The following is a 20,249-nucleotide window of genomic DNA, read 5'->3' as shown; positions in this document are numbered from 1 at the left end:
TTGGTGGGCTGCATTTAGACCTGACATTCTGCACCCTTGCTCTAGATCAGCCTTCCTCAACCTGGGGTGCTCCAGATGTGTTGGACTACAACTCCCAGAATGCCCCATTCTGGGAGATGCAGTCCAACACATCTGGAGCGCCCCAGGTTGAGGAAGGCTGCTCTAGATGATGTCCCAAGTTCCTTTCTGGCTCAGTTCTTCAGTATTATGAAACACCTGGCCACAGTACAAAATGGTCACTTCATCTTCTATTTTGGGGCTTCCTTATTGCATTTCGTCTGTTTGGAACTGCGTCATTGCTGTCCTGGTCCGGCTTAACCCGTTGGCTCCTCACAAGTGTCGCAAGCTTGGTCCTGTATTTCCCCACAGTCTGCAATAAGACAGTTTGCTGGATCTTTTACCCTTTTCACTATAAAGCTCCCAACCGCTTAAGCCTTTCCCTTTAAGGAAGGGGTTTCAGCCTCAAAGTCGGTTGCCCACTCCCATACCATCCGCAACACTACAAAATCCTTTTAGGTAGTTGCAGCACAGGTTGTGCATGGCTGTTTGTGCCTTTCCTTAATCGTTCCTAACAGTTCCTGGGAGGGAGAGGAACTAGCCTACATACAAACAGCATTTTGCATAATTTTGCCAGCTCATCCTGAGCCGTCTCAGCAAAAGCCTGGCGTTACAAACAGGAAGTGCCCCATAATCCCTTTGCTTCTCTGCATAATATTTGAAATATGAAATGGCAACTATCTGGGACAAGGTCAGCATGAGCAGTGTGACTCTCTTCCTGTTGAGTTTTTTCATTGCTAACTGAAGCTCTTTCCCTCTTCACCCTCTCAAACCCCACAGGAGGGTCAACTACCTTCCCAGTGCAAGGATGTTTGTTTTCATCAAAGAGTGCTGCTGTAAAAGATTGCTGTGCTTATTTTACATATATTTAAGCTTTAACGTAATTCTTACTGTCTGTAGTTTTTGTATTTCATTTCTATCTCAACTCAGTGTTTACTGGAGGAGAACGGAATCAATGCTATATGCTCCCTCCAGGATCAAAGGCATTTTACACACACACACACACACACACTGGGCTTATGTCCTGAGACTCTATTAATGATGGAAGCAAAACACACCAAAACCCTTTTGTCTTCAAAGGGTAAGAGACTGTGACCTACAGGTTTTAAGATCTGCAGCGGATAGAACTTGCTCTCCTCTGTCCTTAGGCAGGGAACGCTGATCAAATTTACAGATGACACAAAATTGGGTGGGATAGCTAATACCCTGGAAGACAGAAACAAACTTCAAAGGGATCTTGATAGGCTGGAGCGCTGGGCTGAAAACAACAGAACGCAATTTAATAGGGATAAATGCCAAGTTCTACATTTAGGAAATAGAAACCAAAGGCACAGTTACAAGATGGGGGATACTTGGCTCAGCAATACTACAAACGAGAAGGATCTTCGAATTGTTGTAGACTGCAAGCTGAATATGAGCCAGCAGTGTGATAGGGCTGCAAGAAAGGCAAATGCTATTTTGGGCTGCATTAATGGAAGTAGAGCTTCCAAATCACGTGAGGTACTGGTTCCTCTCTATTCGGCCCTGGTTAGGCCTCATCTAGAGTATTGTGTCCAGTTCTGGGCTCCACAATTCAAGAAGGACGCAGACAAGCTGGAGCGTGTTCAGAGGAGGGCAACCAGGATGATCAGGGGTCTGGAAACAAAGCCCTATGAAGAGAGACTGAAAGAACTGGGCATGTTTAGCCTGGAAAAGAGAAGATGGAGGGGAGACATGATAGCACTCTTCAAATACTTAAAAGGTTGTCACACAGAGGAGGGCCAGGATCTTTTCTCAATCCTCCCAGAGTACAGGACACGGAATAAGGGGCTTAAGTGACAGGAAGCCAGATTCTGGTTGGACATCAGGAAAAACTTCCTGTTAGAGCAGTATGACAATGGAACCAGTTACCTAGGGCGGTTGTGGGCTCTCCCACACTAGAGACATTCAAGAGGCAGTTGGACAGCCATCTGTCAGTGATATTTTATGGTCAATTCCTGTGTTGAGCAGGGGGTTGGACTCAATGGCCTTATAGGCCCCTTCTAACTCTACTATTCTATGATTAACCTGAGTTATGGAATGGCAGAAGCGAAATATTTTTCAATACTTAACATCCCTAAATATCAGTGTGCATTCACTCTGGCAAGTTTTAATGCCCTGTCATCTGCTCTGTTACAGGGGAAGTTTCAGAAAATCAGTTTTCCTGCTCGCTTATGCCTATGTGAAAGCAATGATACTGAATCGGTTATCCATGTTCTACTCTGTTGCTGTTTTTATACAGAGATTAGAGAGAAATTGTTGCTTGACACCAGATTAGAAATTAATGCACTTCTTCGTTGCTTCAGGGTCAAAGAGGACAGAGACGCAATCGAGGCTTTTGCAGAATTCTTTTTGAATGCTATGAGAATTGGGTCTCTCCAGAATTGATGCTGCTGCATAGTTCTCGAACGTGTATGTAACTTTGCCCCCACACTTCTGTATGTGTAAAGTCTGGTTGTTGACCGTAATAAAGCTGTTGATGCTGTGGAACATGCTGTTGCAACTCATGTCCTGCTTGTGGACTTCCTATTGAGAGCTGGTTGGCTACTGTGTGAACAGAATGCTGGTCTAGATGGTCCATCATGGTCCTCATATCCACCTCTTGTATGTATCTAAAACCTGTCAACTTGGGATAGCACTCAGTCAGCTTGGAAAGACCCCCTCAATGGGCTCCCTCCTCACCGCCATCCTTACATGCTGCTCTTGATCCTCATCCTCTATCTTCGCCACTTGCTTGCCTGTCAAGCAGAGAGCCTGGGAGCAAAGAGGCCATGGCATCACCTGCTCGTCCTTCTCACCACCAGAGCGAGAGGCAGGTGAACAAGGAGGTTGCAATGGTGGAGAGGAAGAGCCACTCCAGGGGGCCGGTGTGGGCCCTCGGTAGTGCCCGACCAAGCCTGCCCTGATAACGCTCCATGCATCTGATGAAGTGTGGCGTAGTGGCTAAAAAGTTGGGCTGGGAGTCAGGAGATCTGGGTTCTAGTCCCCACTCAGCCGTGGAAACCCACTGGGTGACTTTGGGCCAGTCACAGACTCTCAGCCCAACCTACCTTACAGGGTTCATAGAATCATAGAATAGCAGAGCTGGAAGGGGCCTCTTAAGGCCATCGAATCCAACCCCCTGCTCAATGCAGGAATCCACCCTAAAGCATCCCTGACAGGTGGTTGTCCAGCTGCCTCTTGAAATCCTCTAGCGTGGGAGAGCCCACAACCTCCCTAGGTCACTGGTTCCATTGTCATACTGCTCTAACAGTCAGGAAGTTTTTCCTGATGTCCAGCCGGAATCTGGCTTTCTGTAACTTGAGTCTGTTATTCCATGTCCTGCATTCTGGGTTGTGGTTGTGAGGATAGAAATGGAGAGGAGGTGGATTATGTATGCCACCTTGGGTTCCTCAGAGGAAAGGTGGGATAGAAATGCAATAATAAATAAATGAAGTGGACTCTATGGCCCACAAAAGTTTGTGCTACAATAAATGTGCTGGTTTTTAAGATGTCACAAGCAAGATTGTGTTGGCCACGTGACCCACATTACAGTGGAGAATCTTCTATCTGAAGAGAGATATCTGGTCCAAGTCCAATTTAAAGAGAGAAGGGTCATAGAATCGTAGAATAGCAGAGTTGGAAGGGGCCTACAAGGCCATCGAGTCCAACCCCCTGCTCCATGCAGGAATCCACTTTAAAGCATCCCTGACAGATGGTTGTCCAGCTGCCTCTTGAAGGCCTCTAGTGTGGGAGAGCCCACAACCTCACCAGGCAACTGATTCCATTGTCGTACTGCTCTAACAGTCAGGAAGTTTTTCCAGATGGGCCTTGAAGTTGCCCACCAAGCAGGCATACCGGTCACCGGGTCACAGCCACGTTCACTAGGCTGAGATGTAAGGAGTTTATTTATTTGTTTATTAAATTTATACACGGCCCCGTAGCGGTATATAAATGGGGTTTACAAAAGTTAAAAACAATGAACATTAAAAACCACCAAAAGTATAAAAACAACAATATCCATTTAAAACAACTATTCTCGTGTCAGTTAAATTTCCATTTAAATTGTAGTAATTATTTTCAAATTTGCATACAAATTAGCAGATGGGTTTTGTGTTTTTTTGGCAAACCTCTGCCTTTTTTGGGTGTGTGTGTGTGTGTGTGTGTGTGTGATGCATTTCTTCTTTTTTAGTGATGTCTCTATTTTGCACCCACTACTGTAGAAGCTGTGTGTCCAAGAAAGCTGACTTTCTTGGAAATAAATCTGTTACACTTCAGGATAGCACAACACTCTTCGTTGTTTTGCTGCATCGGCTATCCCTCCGTTCTTCTACAACTTTAGTATCTCTATGGCTCCTCCGTCGCTATGGTGATATCAGAAACCGCGGGAACGTTGGCGCCTGCGCATTGCCATGTTGAGGAAGCAGGGGGCAGAAAGAAACAGCGGCCCGGCTGGTGGTGGAGTACTTTTACTGCGCCTGCGCACGTAAGCGTCTTTTTTTAAAAAAAAAACCATAGGGGAATGGGTGCGGGGCGAACTGCCGCTTTGTGCGCATGCGTACTAAAAAAAACCGCCGGCGCGTGTGTATTTCGTCATCACCGGGTTTCCGTCGCGTCTGCGCAGTGTGTGGCCTTGTGGCCGTCATGGACGACGAGGAAGAGACGTACCGCCTGTGGAAGATCCGGAAGACCATCATGCAGGTCGGGGGCTCCTAATTCAGGTTGAAATTCCGCGGCGGCCTACCTCGCAGGGTTGCTGTGCAGGGAGCAAGGCTGCCGGAGCTCGAGGGAGACGCTCTTAGTTTGGGTGTCGGGAGGAGCAGAGGCACTTTTTAACACCCCACCTCCTCCTCCTCATTATCTTTCCACACCTCTCTGATAATCAGGGAGCCTTGGATAGCTGGCCTGCCTGTTTTCAGGCAGCCCGAGGCACGTGTGAACGCCCTGAGAATTGTCCCGTGTCCTCCCCTGCCTCCAGTGAGTCAGCAGGGCCCAAACCGTATGTGGTGCGATGCTTGTCTGTGGGTGTAGGTGTATAGTCATTTATGTTTATAAGTAGGGTGACCCTATGGAAAGGAGGGCAGGGGCTCCTGTATCTTTAACAGTGGCATAGAGAAGGGAATGTCAGCAGGTGTCCTTTGTATATATGGAGAACCTGGTGAAATCCCCTCTTCATCACAGCAGTTAAAGCTGCCCTCTTTTGTATCTGGTCACTCTAGAATAGCTTCTGCAGCTTTAACTGTTGTGATGAAGAGGGAATTTCACCAGGTGCTGCATGCCTACAAATGGCACCTGCAGAGATCCCCTCTTCATCACAACCGTTAAAGCTGCAGGAGCTATACTAGAGTGACCAGATGTAAAAGAGGGCAGCTTTAACTGTTGTGATGAAGAGGGAATTTCACCAGGTTCTCCATCTATACAAATGACACCTGCTGAAATTCCCTTTTCAATACAACTGTTAAAGATACAGAAGCCCTGTCCTCCTTTTTGTGTGGTCACTCTACCTATGGGCACCAATGGACCCATAGATCTCTTCCTGGACATGGTCTAGGGTGACCCTATGAAAAGGCGGACTGGGCTCCTGTATTTTTAACAGTTGCATAGAAAAGGGAATTTCAGCAGGTGTCATTTGTATATATGGGGAACTTGGTGGAAATTCCCTCTTCATCACAGCAGTTAAAGGTGCAGGAGCTATATTAGAGTGCCCAGATTTAAAAGAGGGCAGCTTTGACTGCTGTGATGAAGCGGGAATTTCACCAGGTTCTCCATCTATACAAATGACACCTGCTGAAATTCCCTTTTCAATACAACTGTTAAAGATACAGGAGCCCTGTCCTCCTTTTCATAGGGTCACCCTATTTATAAGTGAAAGCCAGTGTGGCGTAGTGATTAGAGTGCTGACTTGAACCAGCGTTCAAGTCCCTGCTTTGCACTGAAACTCACTTGGAGGCATTATTATCATCCTCATCATTATTTATTGCATTTATAGCCCACCTTTCCCCCCTGTCCAACACTCTAGCCACTACATCACACTGGCTCTAATTTACAGTGCATTGGACTCACTGACCTTCAAGCTTAATGTTCTTTAACATACCCTCAAGTTTATCAATAGAAGTACAGCAATACTTTTCCTGCCTGTATAATAGTGTTACCACCTTCTAGGAGAGCTATCACCAGCGGGATGTTTTCATGAAAAGCTCTGTCACTTGTACCATTCATGATGAGGTCTGTGACCAGATTAGATGCTCCTTCCTTACCCAGATAACACTGGACATCTGCCAAACTCATTTCACTACGATTTGCTGGGCTTTAGGTCAATTATTGACTCTTCAGCTATCCTATCTCACAGGGTTGCTGTGAAGATGCAGTGGAGAGGCGGAGGATCACGTATGCTGCCTTGGGCTCCTTGGAGGATCATACATGTCACAAATAAATACATCTTTAATAGGTTTAGTACTTATGCAAATTATAAACAAACCAATTGCGTAGCTATTTTGGAGAAACAATGACTCTTTAAAATAAAAGGTGGTAATGAACTACGTCTTATTATTAACAAGAATAATCCCACTATTCATTATTATTGTATATATAATGCATGTGCTGGCACAGTGCCCTGACCTGGATGTAATGACAAACCACGATATGTTGTTGCCTCAGCTTCCAAACTCCTCCTCTCAGCCATGCCAACACGTGAGCCCAAGGCGTTGCAGTTTTGTTCCTGTAATGATAAATCATGTTTGACTGTTGTGTCTGAATATAAGAGAAGCCCTGTTTAATCCAGTCAAAGTGGGTCTAGTTAACACAGCACCCTGTTTCTTCATGTGGCAAGCAAAGATGCTATCCAAAAAACAAACAAACCAAAACACCCCATAACCAGCCCCTGGGGGCAACAGCCCTCCCATTATGGGTTTATCTGGTACTTGAAAGTATACTGCTTCCGAATATAAATTCAAGTTGTTGAAGCTTCATCCTTGGCTTTCAAAGTAAATTGCTGTTGATACATATGGATGTTTCGTCTTGCTGGATTAGACCCTACAGATCCATCTAGTGCAGCATCCTGTTTCCCAAGGTGGCCAACTAGATCACTCCAGGAAGGCTGCAAGCAAGCGTGATCACGTCTCCCAGAAACTGTTCTGAACGCAGTGTTTTTATTCGTAGCTGCCAGGGTTAATAGCTGCTACACTATTGAGGAACAAGTCTTGGATGGGTTTAGTGGGAGGATTCCAAGGTGCGGTAGGATAAGAAAGAGGTTATTGCAGAAAGTGTATTTTGTAGGGAAATATGGATTTCAGGGCATTAAAAAAGAGCAAGAGCTACAGAAACAATAAGTTGCAGCAGGGCTAGAAACTAATTTTCTCTCCCCTTTCCTCCCTCTAAAGTGAAACTTTGAGGTTGCTGCGAAAGTTACCCCACACCTATGAGAACAGCCTTCCCCAACCTTTTGTGCTCCAGATGTGTACATCCAGTTGTCTAATGGGATCTATATGAAGTTAGCTGTGTGTCTGTAACCCTTTCCCCACAAATACTGTGTGATTTAGTGTGCTTGCAGTAGTGAACTCCACCATCTGTACTCCAGATGTGTTGGACTACAATAGTGGGCTGCTGTCGTTCAGCACATCTGGAGGCAGGTTGGGGAAGGCTGCATTAGAACATCTGTGTAAACTGTTAAAAATAGCATATCCCGATTTGAAATTAAAACTTTTTTGTTGCTTGCTCTCCCCGCTTACTACAATGTCAGCATCACAGTTGTTTTTTTTAAAAAAACCATTCACCAACACAACAGGGAAGTTTGATTGCTGAAGCTTGTTGACTGTCAGGATGCCTTGTAAATAAATGGATCTCTTCCTTTAAAAACAACAACAACACTTTAGCTCTGTCATGATCGAGGCTACTTGGTGACCCAGGATGAGTTGGACCAGACTCTGGAGGAGTTCAAAGCCCAGTTTGGCGACAAACCCAGCGAAGGGCGGCCGCGGCGTACTGATCTCACTGTGCTGGTGGCCCACAATGACGACCCCACTGATCAGATGTTCGTCTTTTTCCCAGGTGACTAGATTAGGCAAAATAGAACATCATCAATCAGTTCTTCTTTCTTTCTGCTATCTTTCTTTCCCCTAACTAATTCAGTAGAAACAACAAATTCTTGCTCCCTTTTTCTTTCCCCCCCTTCTGTTTCTGTGTTGTTCAGGAGCCTGTCTTCTCTTTTAGAACCCAGCACTGCCTCTTCCATCTTGTCTTGCTAGCTGAAATCTGCTACCTGTGTGCAATTGAAAGGAATCTGTACTTTCTGTTGTATAACATTCTGCATTCCAGTCAACTGAATGGTGAAATACTGTCAGTTGACTCGGTGTTTTTCGTTTACTCAAATGTCAGATATTCAACAAATGCCACTGTGTAGATGGCAGCTTACTTCATGATGGTGTCATCTGTTAGCATGGGGACGAGCGAGGGAAGCCTGCCACGGGCCTTGCAGCCGTCAAGGATAAGGCTAGCAGCACAGCAAAGCTTTTCTGAATGTGTGAGCCGTTTGATAGTATAACAGGCAGCCTCTGATGAGGTTTTAAGGCTGGACTGAGGGATTTCCCTCAGCAGTATGGGTTGGACTAGATGAATTTATTTATTTATTTATTTAATTACATTTATATACCGCCCCACAGCCGAAGCTCTCTGGGCGGTTTACAACATTTTAAAATAGTAAACATTAAAAGTATACAATTTAAAAACACACACACACACACACACATAAAAACAGTATAAAAACAACAGTATCCATTTAAACTTTGAACTTTGAGTTCCCTTCCAAGTCTATGATTGCGGGCATCTCCAAAGCAGATATTGGTGGCAAATGCCACTGCCTAACGTGTGTTGAGGTAGAATCAGGGAGATCCAGGTTCAAATCCTCACTTGCCTATGAAGGTGACATTGGCTCAATCACACACTGTCACCCTAATCTACCTTGCAAGCTTATTGTGAAGATAAAAATGGGGGAAGGACCAGTGACCTGGGGAGGTGGTGGGCTCTCCCACGCTAGAGGCCTTCAAGAGGCAGCTGGTCAGGTATGCGTTAGGGTGGATTCCTGCAATGAGCAGGGGGTTGGACTCGATGGCCTTGTAAACCCCTTCCAACTCTGCTATTCTATGAGGGATAAAAATGTAATTCAGCAAATTGTTTCCCTCTAACAGCTGTCTGATTGTTTTTTGTTTGTATTAGACCTGAATGGCAAATCTATTCAGGCTTTAAAAACGCTTGTCAAACGGTTTGCTGCTTAGGCTAATTACCCAAACAAAACCCAACTCTTATTTTCAGACAACGACAATATTTAACCAGTCAGTTGACCCAATAGGTTTGGATTAGCGTCCAACCTTCCTTCTGTTCTTGCTAGTCATGGGGAGAAAGAGCTATACAGCTACTGCCCCTCCAGCTGTTGGAAATAATGTTTTTTGTACTTCCAGTTTCTAAGATGATGTGTGTTTTTTAACATGACCAGGACTAGGGATTTGGTATTTTATTTTATTAAAAAATGAGGGCTGAGATTCTAACTTGATAATGTGTGTCAGATCGAGCAGGGGTCAGTACTTCCTCAAGTTGACTATCTGCCTTTATACATATTTAACTCCCTTGCAGAGGAACCAAAAGTTGGCATTAAGACGATCAAGATGTACTGCCAGCGAATGCAAGAGGAAAACATCACCCGGGCCCTTATTGTGGTGCAACAGGGTATGACTCCGTCAGCCAAGCAGGTACCCATCTGTGGGGAGCTGAAGAGCGTAGAATGCGTAGGAATCAGTGGTTCTGGCAATAAATGTTTGGTGGGCAGTAATCAACCATGGATGGAGGTGTGTGTGCTCGCGCAGCTTACTCCTGTCTGTGCTGAGAGGCAGGGCTATGCAAATTAGAAGCTTTGCCTCTCATCCAATAGGGAAATATCCCCTTTCCATCTCCCGGCCTGCCTCAAGCATAGGGAATATGCAGTCTGTCACAGTTGCCTGCTTCCAAGGATCTCAACTTTAAACGTGTACAACAAGTTTCTAGCCTTTGTTGTGACACCTCAACATGTGTGGGGAGCCTGCTTGTGTGGATTTACATGTATAGAGGACAGATGTCAGGGTCCGGGGCGTGGGCGGCAAGGCCTCAGCGCAGGAACGCCGGGGCCGGGATGGACGGCGGTGGAACCGGCTGGGCCGGAGGTAAAAGGCACGGTCCAGAGGCAAACAGAGTTCAGGTAGGGCAAAAGGTGTGGTCAGAAGAAACAGAAGGTCAGGCAAGGCCTGGGATTGCAGACTGCAGCAGGCACAGGAGACCGTGTTGCTGTGGCAAAGCTGGAGTGGAAATGCAGTTCTTATATAGCCCTTTCCTGGCTGCTCCCAGCTGGTCTGCATCAGCCCACCTGGGAGTGCCTGCTGATATGAGCCTGGATCCTGCAACTACTCTGCGGCCAGCAAGGTGCACTGCGGCCACCAGGTGGTGCTGCAGGACAACCTGACAACAGAATTGCCGCTTCTTGCGCGCTCTCTTTCTCTCTCTCTTGTGCACATCACTCCATTGAAAACTCTTTTGAGCATTGCAGTATCTTGACCTTCCTTTCTGGCGTTTCCCTTTTGCCGAGTAAGTTCAGCCTGCAGAGTTTTATACCCCTTCTCTGGCCCCGTTCAGGCGACACCCCAAACCATGCTGCTTAACCACAAAATGGTTGATGGAATGCTTAACAGTGTCCTCTAACACACGTTTTCCCTAACCATCTGCCCCGTTAACCACATTGTGGTTAGGCTCACTAACCATGTTGTGCAACATGGCTAGCGGCGCTAACCATGGCTAAAACTGTTGTCTGGCATGTGTCTGTGGTTAAGGGGTTAAGGCATAGAGCTCCCAGTACAGAGTTGTCTAACTAGGCAGGGCCGCTCTAGCCAGCGGGCTCTATGGCTGCTCTGGACTGCTGATTGATACGCTCACTGCGGCTGCTGTGTCATGTTTTGCATTAGTTTTTTGGAGTGATTTTTGCTCTTAGCAGAGCATGCTTACAGCAGAGCTTTTAAAATCCCCGCTTGCAGTTTCCCCATACGAAGCATCCGTTTCTCCTACCTCGTTGGAAGTGCCATTACACCCCTCAGGTTCTGCTTACTGTGGCGGCGCTGCCTGATGACGCAGCTAGCACAGCCGTCCCAGAAAGCTTCCGCCTCCCCTGTGATGACTGTAGAGGTATATAGCAGGCATGACGATGCAGAAATCAAAGGAACTGGAGTGATGCATGCATGTAATTGCTGATTTCATTGGTGCCTGCTCTAAAATGACAGCCGTAACTGCCAGGGCTCTTAGCGCTTGGCCTGCTGGGATGCAGGGTGGATCAGTTGGAGGAATCAGGTGCTTCATTAACCACTTTGTGTGGTTAGCGGGTGGTTAAGGAAAGGAAGGAAGGAAAGGAACCTCTCGTGCAAGCACTGAGTCATTACTGACTCTTGGAGGGACGCCAGCTTTCGCTGACATTTTCTTGGCAGGCCTTATAGCGGGGTGGTTCGCCGTTGCCTTCCCCGGCCGTTATTACCTTTCCCCCAGCTAACTGGGTACTCATTTTACTGGCCTCAGATGGATGGAAGGCTGAGTTGACCCGAGCTGGCTGCCTGGAACCAGCTTCCGCTGGGATCAAACTCAGGCCGTAGGGAGAGTTTCAACTGCAACTGCTGCTTTACCGCTCTGCGCCACACGAGGAAAACATAACCACAGAAGGGTTAAAAGTGTTGTCTGCAAGCATTCCGCATGTGGTTGTTATTTTTTATTTTATTTATTTATTTAAGGATTTTTATGCCGCCATTCAGCCAAAAAAGGCTCTCACGGCGGCTTACAAAAGTATTTCTTGACAGTCCCTGCCCACAGGCTTACAATCTAAAAGACATGACACAAAAGGAAAGGGGATTGGGAGGGAGGAGGAGGAGGAGGAGGGGGAAAAGGAAAGCAAAAAGTTATTTGTTTGTTTGTTTATTTATTTATTTATTTATTTATTTATTACATTTCTATACCGCCCAATAGCCAGGGCTCTCTGGGCAGTTCACAAAAATTAAAACCATTCAAAGTATAAAACAACAGTATAAAACCATCGTATAAAATACAATATAAAAGCTCAGACAGATAAAAACAGCAGCAATGCAAAATTACAATTTTAAAACACCAAGTTAAAATTTATTTATAAACTGTTAAAATGCTGGGAAACTAAAAAGGTCTTCACCTGGCATCTAAAGGCATATAACATAGGTGCCAAGCGAACTTCCTTAAGGAGCTCATTCCACAGCTGGGGTGCCACAGCAGAGAAGGCCCTGCTCCTGGTAGCCACCTGCCTCACTTCCTTTGGCAGGGGCTCACCAAAGGAAGTGTCAGCGTTATTCTCTCAGTATTTTAACACTTAATTTTAACTTAAATTTAAATGTTACTGTTCTAATTCTGTATTTTAATCGTATGTCAATTTCTGCTGCGTGGTTTTATCCTGGTTGTGCTTTTTATACTGTATTTTGTATTTGTGTTTTTAGACTGTGGGTTGTTTTATTATGGTTTTAATTTTTGTGAACCGCCCAGAGAGCTCCGGCTATTGGGCGGTATAAAAATGTAATAACTAACTAACTAAATAAAAATTAACCACAGCTGAATATGGTTAAGCTAACCATGGAAGCCCAGAGTGTCGCATGAACCAGGTCAATCTCTCCTTCTCTCTCTCTCAGTCTCTGGTAGACATGGCACCCAAGTACATCCTCGAACAATTCCTTCAACAGGAACTGCTGATCAACATCACTGAACATGAGGTGAGGAGGGAAGGGAAGGAGGAGGGGGGAAGGAGGAAGCTCCAAAACAAAATCAAAGTTATATTCTGGCTGAGTGGGTTGACCTTTTTTTAAAAAAATTACTACATGGAATGTTTACCTAAGGACGTAATCCATTTTTACCTTATGCACTACGGAATATACATTGTTTTGAGATGGGGGCGCAATTGTGAAATTAAGGCTGCAATCCTCAACACATCTACTAGGGAGTAAGGCCCGCTGAGCACAGTGGGGCTTACTTCTGAGTAAATATACAGAGATTGGATGCTTGTTTTGCCTCTCCTTACACATGTAGAGAATGAAGCAAGATTGCTTCCTTGAAGAGTGAAGTGCCCAGAATTTTTCTTTCCAGAGAGGCCAATGTTTCTCCAAGACGTGGAAAATAACAGCATGGACCTTAAAGCTGCACCCAGTGACTTGGCTGAAGGTGTGATGGGTCCTTTAATATAACCAAATTGCTGATTAAAAATGGTTTTGTTTAAAACAAAAAATCGTATTTCTAAAGAAGTTCTTGATTTTTATCGCATCCGTCCTCTGTATTTTAAAATTGTATGGTACAATAGTCGATGCCTCTTTCCTGGCAAAAACTCTGGTGTGGGCTAGAGTGCCCCCCCGCCCCCATCTCAGCCTTGTGAATCATACTATAAAACTTAAAATTAAACCACAGAAAAATGGTATAAAAAAATAGCAAGCAAACAACAATATCCCCGTACAGAAAATACGTTAGTTCCCAAAGCATAACATTATAAGTTTTCTGTGGAACACCAGTCAGAAAATCTACAGACTTATTCTTATCCTGTTTACAAGTTTATTTATTTATTTATTTATTTATTTATTTATTACATTTTTATACCACCCAATAGCCGAAGCTCTCTGGGCGGTTCACAAAAAGTTGCTTTTCTACCTAATATTTGGAGTGGCTTTGATGTTGTTCACACTAGTTAACGAGTTATTTTCAAGCCCTGTTTTTGCTGCTTCTATTTTTCTGGTCTCTACAGCTAGTTCCTGAACATGTTGTCATGACCAAAGAAGAAGTGACAGAATTGCTGGCCCGGTAGTATCCTTTTTCTTAAACTTCTTGGGTCAAGCGTCAGCTGCTGTTTTCTGCTTGCTCTGGCTAGAGTGACAGATGCCAAAGGTGGCTGAGTCAAAGGGTCAGCTCCCATGAGTGTGTATGTCTGTGGAGTGACATAGGTGCGTGAACGAGCTGCTGTCATTCAGCTAACAGAGGCAGACGCATTGTCCATTCTTGAGTCAAACATGGTATCATTTTGTGTGATTCAACTGGGAATCATGGAACCGTAGAATAGTAGAGTTGGAAGGGGCCTTTAAGGCCATTGAGTCCAACCCCTTGCTCAATGCAGGAATCCACCTTAAAGCATCCCTGACAGATGCTTGTCCAGCTGCCTCTAGTGTGGGAGAGCCCACAACCTCCCTAGGTCACTGGTTCCATTGTCATACTGCTCTAACAGTCAGGAAGTTTTTCCTGATGTCCAGCCAGAATCTGGCTCCCTGTAACTTGAGCCCATTATTCCGTGTCCTGCACTCTGGGAGGATCAAGAAGAGATCCTGGCCCTCCTCTGTGTGGCAACCTTTGAAGTCTTTGAAGAGTGCTATTGTGTCTAATTTGTTAGGTGCTTTCTAATAAAAACGCCTCAAGGCAACTTACGAATTAAAACGTTAGTGGCAATCATAAACAATTCAACTGATGCACTAATTCAACTGATGCACTGATACACTAATCCTGTGCACGTTTAGACAGGGGAAAAAAGCCCAACACCTCCCAGTAGGTCCTAGCCAGCATGTATAGTATTGTGCTGAAAGTACTGAAGCAGCTCCATTGAGTTGAGTGGGTCTCAAATGTGGTGAGCATCTTCCTGGATTTCCCCGTGAGTTGTTGCCCTGTCTCTTCCTGGAACTAGAAGCGAAGAGCCTTATCCTGTTGGTGTGTCATGTTCCCTTAACTGCTATTGCCAGTAAGTTGAGAGAGAACCAGCTCCCGAGGATACAGGCCGGGGACCCTGTGGCTCGGTACTTTGGAATCAAGCGTGGCCAGGTAAGGAGGGGAGATGCGCTGTTCTGGGTTGATGTCTTGGATCAAGGGGCTTCCACAGACCCATGAATTCTAAGGTTATCAAAATGGAGACCGTCCCTTTCTTCTGCCTTTTAATGAGGGCTGGACCAGTTTCTAGGTGAGGATAAGCCAGTGACTAAAAAATGGAACCTCCATGTACAGAGGCAGTTTACCGTTGGCATGTACAATGTGGGTGAGCTGCTGCTTGCCTATGGGTTTCTTAGAAGGATCTGTCTGGCCACTTTCAGGAACGTTGGGGGAAAGGAAAGGAAAGGAACCTCTCGTGCAAGCACTGAGTCATTACTGACTCTTGGAGGGACGCCAGCTTTCACTGACGTTTTCTTGGTAGCGGGGTGGTTCGCCGTTGCCTTCCCCAGCCGTTGTTACCTTTCCCCCAGCTAACTGGGTTCTCATTTTACCGACCTCGGGAGGATGGAAGGCTGAGTCGACCCGAGCCGGCTGCCTGAAACCAGCTTCCGCTGGGATTGAACTCAGGCCGTGGGGAGAGTTTCAGCTGCAGAAACTGCTGCTTTATCGCTCTGCGCCACACGAGGCTCTAACGTTGGGGGAGGGGGCTAGAATAGGTGGACCAGAAATGTGTGTCGCACTTCTATAAGCCTCCGTGGTAGCCCATATTCCCAAACATTTTGCGGAAGAAATTAAGAACATGGCTGCAGAGGTTCCTCTCTTCACATCCCTGGAGGCTGTGCTCCTACTGTTTTCACTTAGAATCATAGAATAGCAGAGTTGGAAGGGTCCTACAAGGCCATCTAGTCCAACCCCCGGCTCCATGCAGGAATCCACCCTAAAGCACCCTGACAGATGGTTGTCCAGCTGCCTCGTGAAGGCCTCTAGTGTGGGAGAGCCCACAACCTCCCTAGGTAACTGATTCCACCGTCGCACTGCTCTAACAGTCAGGAAGTTTTTCCTGATGTCCAGCCGGAATCTGGCTTCTACAGCAATAGTGCAGGACACTGTTTCTTCTCTATGTTGAAGATACAGTATGAATTTTTAATTTTTAATTTTTCTCTTTGTGTATTTATCGCTTCTGCAGGTAGTGAAGATCATTCGGCCCAGTGAGACAGCCGGCCGCTATATCACCTACAGGCTGGTGCAGTAGACCGGAGAGGTTTCATAAGGTACTTCCGCATCTCTGCCTCATCATCTGAAGACCTCTGAAGTGACACAGAGTTTCTTTTCTCTTCCCCTCTCCCCATTTTGGATGATTTGATGTGGAAGTGTGGTGATCCAGTGCAGTTGTTCCGATTAAGCAAGCTTGAGGACTCAGTGGAGCTACATTTCATAGAATCATAGAATCATAGAATAGCAGAGTTGGAAGGGGCCTACAAGGCCATCTAGTCCAACCCCCTGCTCAATGCAGGAATCCACCCTAAAGCATCCCTGACAGAGGGTTGTCCAGCTGCCTCTTGAAGGCCTCTAGTGTGGGAGAGCCCACAACCTCCCTAGGTCACTGGTTCCACCGTCGCACTGCTCTAACAGTCAGGAAGTTTTTCCTGATGTCCAGCCGGAATCTGGCTTCCTTTAACTTGAGCCCGTTATTCCGTGTCCTGCACTCTGGGAGGATCGAGAAGACATCTTGGCCCTCCTCTCTGTGACAACCTTTCAAGGATTTGAAGAGTGCGATCATGTCTCCCCTCCATCTTCTCTTCTCCAGGCTAAACGTGCCCAGTTCTTTCAGTCTCTCTTCATAGGGCTTTGTTTCCAGACCCCCGATCATCCTGGTTGCCCTCCTCTGAACACGCTCCAGCTTGTCTTGAATTGTGGAGCCCAGAACTGGACGCAATACTCTAGATGAGGCCTAACCAGGGCCGATCTTTGCTGCCCTTCTCTTTGCGCAGCAGGAACTGCCGGGGAGGCCTTTTTGCGGGGGGACGGACCTGCGGTCTCTCTAGAGAGCTAAAGTCCCAACAGCAACATCAGCATAGAGCCAATGGCCTGGGATGATGGGGGTTGTAGTCTGGAGAGGCACCATTCCCCAACATTTTTAGGAACCTCTGGGCCTTTCATTGCCTGTTGCTGTTGTCGTCACTTTCTTCTTTCTTTCCACAAAGAATAGAAGCTTGATTTTTTTTTAAAAAAAAAAACACCACAACTTTGCACCTTCTTGTAGCCAGACGCTGCTGCCGTCATGCCCACACGGCCTGCATCTGGCTCTGGTCGGTAGCAGTGGCTTGTCTCCAAGGGCAGGTGTGACGTAACAGACGCTTTCGCTAGGCCTATTGCATAAATCCTTCTCAGGCCAAGCGCCACTACTTGAAAACCTGAGAGAGGGTTAAATAAAACCTTTCCCCTAGCTATGAGGGAAACAGGTTTAATACAGGATCTGAATATACTGTGGGTATAATCTGGGGTGGGTGTTTAATAACTGTAAGGCAGGTAAATAAATGCCAAGCTGACACGTATTTGGTAGCTAACAAAACAATAATAAGTTTATTGTTGTTTAAAAGCTTTAAATCAAAACTAGCTGTACCCGTCGTAACATGCGCCGTTGCAGCACATTATTTATTTATTTATTTATTTATATAGCACCATCAGTGTACATGGTGCTGTACAGAGTAAAACAATAAAATAGCAAAACCCTGCTGCAGAGGCTTACATTCTAATAAAATCATAATAAAACAATAAGAAGGGGAAGAGGATGCACCAAACAGGCACAGGGGAGAGTAAAACTAACAGTATAAAAGTCAGATCAAAATCAAGTTTTAAAAGCTTTAGGAAAAAGAAAAGTTTTTAGCTGAGCTTTAAAAACTGTGATTGAACTAGTAGTTCTCAAATGTTCTGGAAGAGCGTCCCAGGCGTAAGGGGCAGCGGAAGAAAATGGACGAAGCCGAGCAAGGGAAGTGGAGGCCCTTGGGCAGGTGAGAAACATGGCATCAGAGGAGTGAAGAGCACGAGCGGGGCAATAGTGTGAGATGAGAGAGGAAAGATAGGAAGGAGCTAGACTGAAAAGCTTAAAGTTGTGGAAACACATCTTAAAGTTTATTAATTAAATATCATCGCGGGGGCGGGGGCTGCTTGGAGGCCACCGATACAGCACCGTCTGGCAGACCTGGGGGGCAGGGAGGTCAGAGGGAGGGGGAACAGGTGTCCCCCTCTCCTCGGGGTTCCTGTCAGCCTCGGGCCGCCCGTCCAGCTCGCATGAGATTAGGCCAGGGCCTGGGCTTGCAGTAGGTGAGCGGCCTTGCACCCGGCCACCAAGGGCCCTGGCCGTGCCTCGCTCATGCTTCGGACTGTGGCGCTGCCCCCTTCGTGGGGGGGGGGGAGCGAAGGGGCAGAAAGGGGGGAAAGGATTACCTTAGAAAGCCCGGAGGAGTCGGGCGAGGGGCTTAGCAACCTGTATCAGCTGGCGTTACACGTTGTTACTGTTGCTTAGCAACCTGTATCAGCTGAAGCCTGTACGGAAACATACCTAAGCATTTTATATAGAGAGAATACTTTCAATCCTGCCTAATCTAAACTCTCCACACACCAACCACCTCTTTGTCTTCACACCAATCCTAAGTCCCTAGAATCGAAACTCGTCTTACTTTACAAATAAAGCCTACAAGAAAACAAAACCTAAAACCACACTTCGCCACCAGCTCCCAACACACTCCTTATATACTGCTCTCCCCCTCCCAACCTATGACATCATAAACCACACCCATTCAGTTCTAACATTCCCTACTTACCAGACATACTAATCCAGACATATACAATATAATCAATTGTGGGGTAACGCCCCAGCAGGGAATCCGGGTTGGCTGTGGAAGGAAGAGCCGGGCCTGGCAAGTTTTACCTTCCGCCTTCCCCAGCCTGGCACCCTCTAGAGCAGAGCTTTCCAAACCTTTCATGTTGGTGACACACTTTTTAGACATGCATCATTTTGCAACACAGTAATTCAGTTTTACTAGCAAACCGAAGGTTAAAACTAAACCCTTATAAGAGATATGGACACATATGATTTGCAAGATAATAACATACCATATTTCTTCGATTGTAAGACGCCATCGATTGTAAGATGCACACTAATTTCAGTACCACCAACAGAAAAAAAAAACCTAAGACACACCCGCGATTCTAAGACGCACCCCATTTTTAGAGATGTTTATATGGGGGGAAAGTGTGTCTTAGAATCGAAGAAATAGGGTACATTTCCAAGACTTTTCACATTGAACCAATTTTGTCGAGCTGCGATCGAGCGGCGGTTGAGACGGTGTTCTATCAAAAAACTGGACCCATGGAATTTCTCGAATGCGTTACCGGAAGTGATGTGGAATCAGCTGTTTCGACCCGACTATGCATACTGTGCATGCGCAGTCCCTGTATGATCCCTCGACCGCGGTGTGCATACACGGCTACGACGGAAGGGGAATATACTAGTGCACCATACTAATCGGCACCTTTGCTGCCTAAAAATGCATGCAAGTTAGTATTGCTTATTTCACAGAGACTCAGAGGTTTCTCGTTACGTTTGCGCGACACACCTACGCACTGCAGCTGACACCCAAATGTGTCGCGACACACAGCTTGGAAAGCTCTTCTCTAGAGACATTGGACCACAATTGCCCAAGGGGGATGTTGGCAGGAAATGATGGGCTTTGTAGTCCAACGCATCAGGCGGGCACCACCTTGGCTATGCTAGTTTATAGGGATGTAAGTAGCACAAGCTCACTTAGTTTTGTCTCGAGTCTGCATTGCTATAATAGACAGCTATTTACTAAGTTTGAATTGTATACAAGCTAGGAACCAACGCTGCTACTGTTATTCCCTTGCAGCCTGGCTGAAGCGCCTTGTGCCGTGCAGTGGAGACTGTCTTCCTAACAATCGTGATAGAAATACCTCATTTTTTAATCTCTCTCGTCCCCGTCCCCGTCCCCCAGGAAAGCACACTTCGAAGGGATGTTCCTCAGTGTGTGTACTTGATGCTGAACCACACAAGCTTCTAGACCTCGGGATCAAAGCAAAGCACTTGCTAAGAGAATCCAGAGTCACTGATGCCACAGCAAACACCTGTTGACTTTCCAGACTGGACCACTTCAGATTCGTCCCTTACACAGCTGGGCTGTCTGGAAGCAGCTCTTGTGTGCTTCGGAAACTTTGTCTGGTTTATGACGGGTGGGCATTTGAAGAACAAGAGCCTTTTCTTCTCTGAGCCAAGATGGGGATAATTTGGGGCGGGGTTCAAACAGTGATGCTTTCATACTGTATGTGAAAATGTACTGTATGAAAATGATGTTTTCATACTTGAGAGGGCAGTTGTAATAAAATCTCTGAAAAGGCTTTTCTGGAGGCCTGCAAATGTCCTTGTTGCCTAC

The 20,249-nt window shown here is 46.1% G+C and overlaps 1 protein-coding gene across 2 annotated transcripts; it reads left to right on the top strand.

Moving 5' to 3' along the window:
* The first annotated feature begins 4,669 nt into the window (after positions 1-4,669).
* On the top strand, positions 4,670-20,212 carry POLR2E (RNA polymerase II, I and III subunit E). Of its 2 annotated transcripts, none has more exons than XM_063147260.1 (8): positions 4,670-4,755; positions 7,926-8,100; positions 9,679-9,794; positions 12,759-12,839; positions 13,856-13,914; positions 14,835-14,913; positions 15,986-16,070; positions 19,815-20,212. In XM_063147260.1, exons 1-7 carry the CDS (start codon positions 4,699-4,701, stop codon positions 16,049-16,051), a joined length of 633 nt encoding a protein of 210 aa, XP_063003330.1. In that variant the 5' UTR covers positions 4,670-4,698; the 3' UTR covers positions 16,052-16,070; positions 19,815-20,212. The 2 variants fall into 2 exon arrangements, with proteins under 2 accessions (XP_063003330.1, XP_063003329.1); XM_063147259.1 differs by having other exon boundaries at positions 19,710-20,212.
* Positions 20,213-20,249: the final 37 nt, after the last annotated feature.

Source organism: Elgaria multicarinata, chromosome 23 (genome assembly GCF_023053635.1).
Source record: "Elgaria multicarinata webbii isolate HBS135686 ecotype San Diego chromosome 23, rElgMul1.1.pri, whole genome shotgun sequence".
Classification (NCBI taxonomy): Eukaryota; Metazoa; Chordata; class Lepidosauria; order Squamata; family Anguidae; genus Elgaria; species Elgaria multicarinata.
Note: the sequence above shows the minus strand (reverse complement) of the source record. Positions and strands in the feature narration are given on the sequence as shown.

What these genes read in the sequence shown, in the direction of transcription:
- POLR2E (XM_063147260.1), top strand. Translation starts at nt 4,699, where the DNA reads ATGGACGACGAGGAAGAGACGTACCGCCTGTGGAAGATCCGGAAGACC. An exon ending in TCCGGAAGACCATCATGCAG is followed by an intron (nt 4,756 to 7,925) that starts GTCGGGGGCTCC and finishes ACAACACTTTAG; the next exon opens with CTCTGTCATGATCGAGGCTA. An exon ending in TTGGAATCAAGCGTGGCCAG is followed by an intron (nt 14,914 to 15,985) that starts GTAAGGAGGGGA and finishes TCGCTTCTGCAG; the next exon opens with GTAGTGAAGATCATTCGGCC.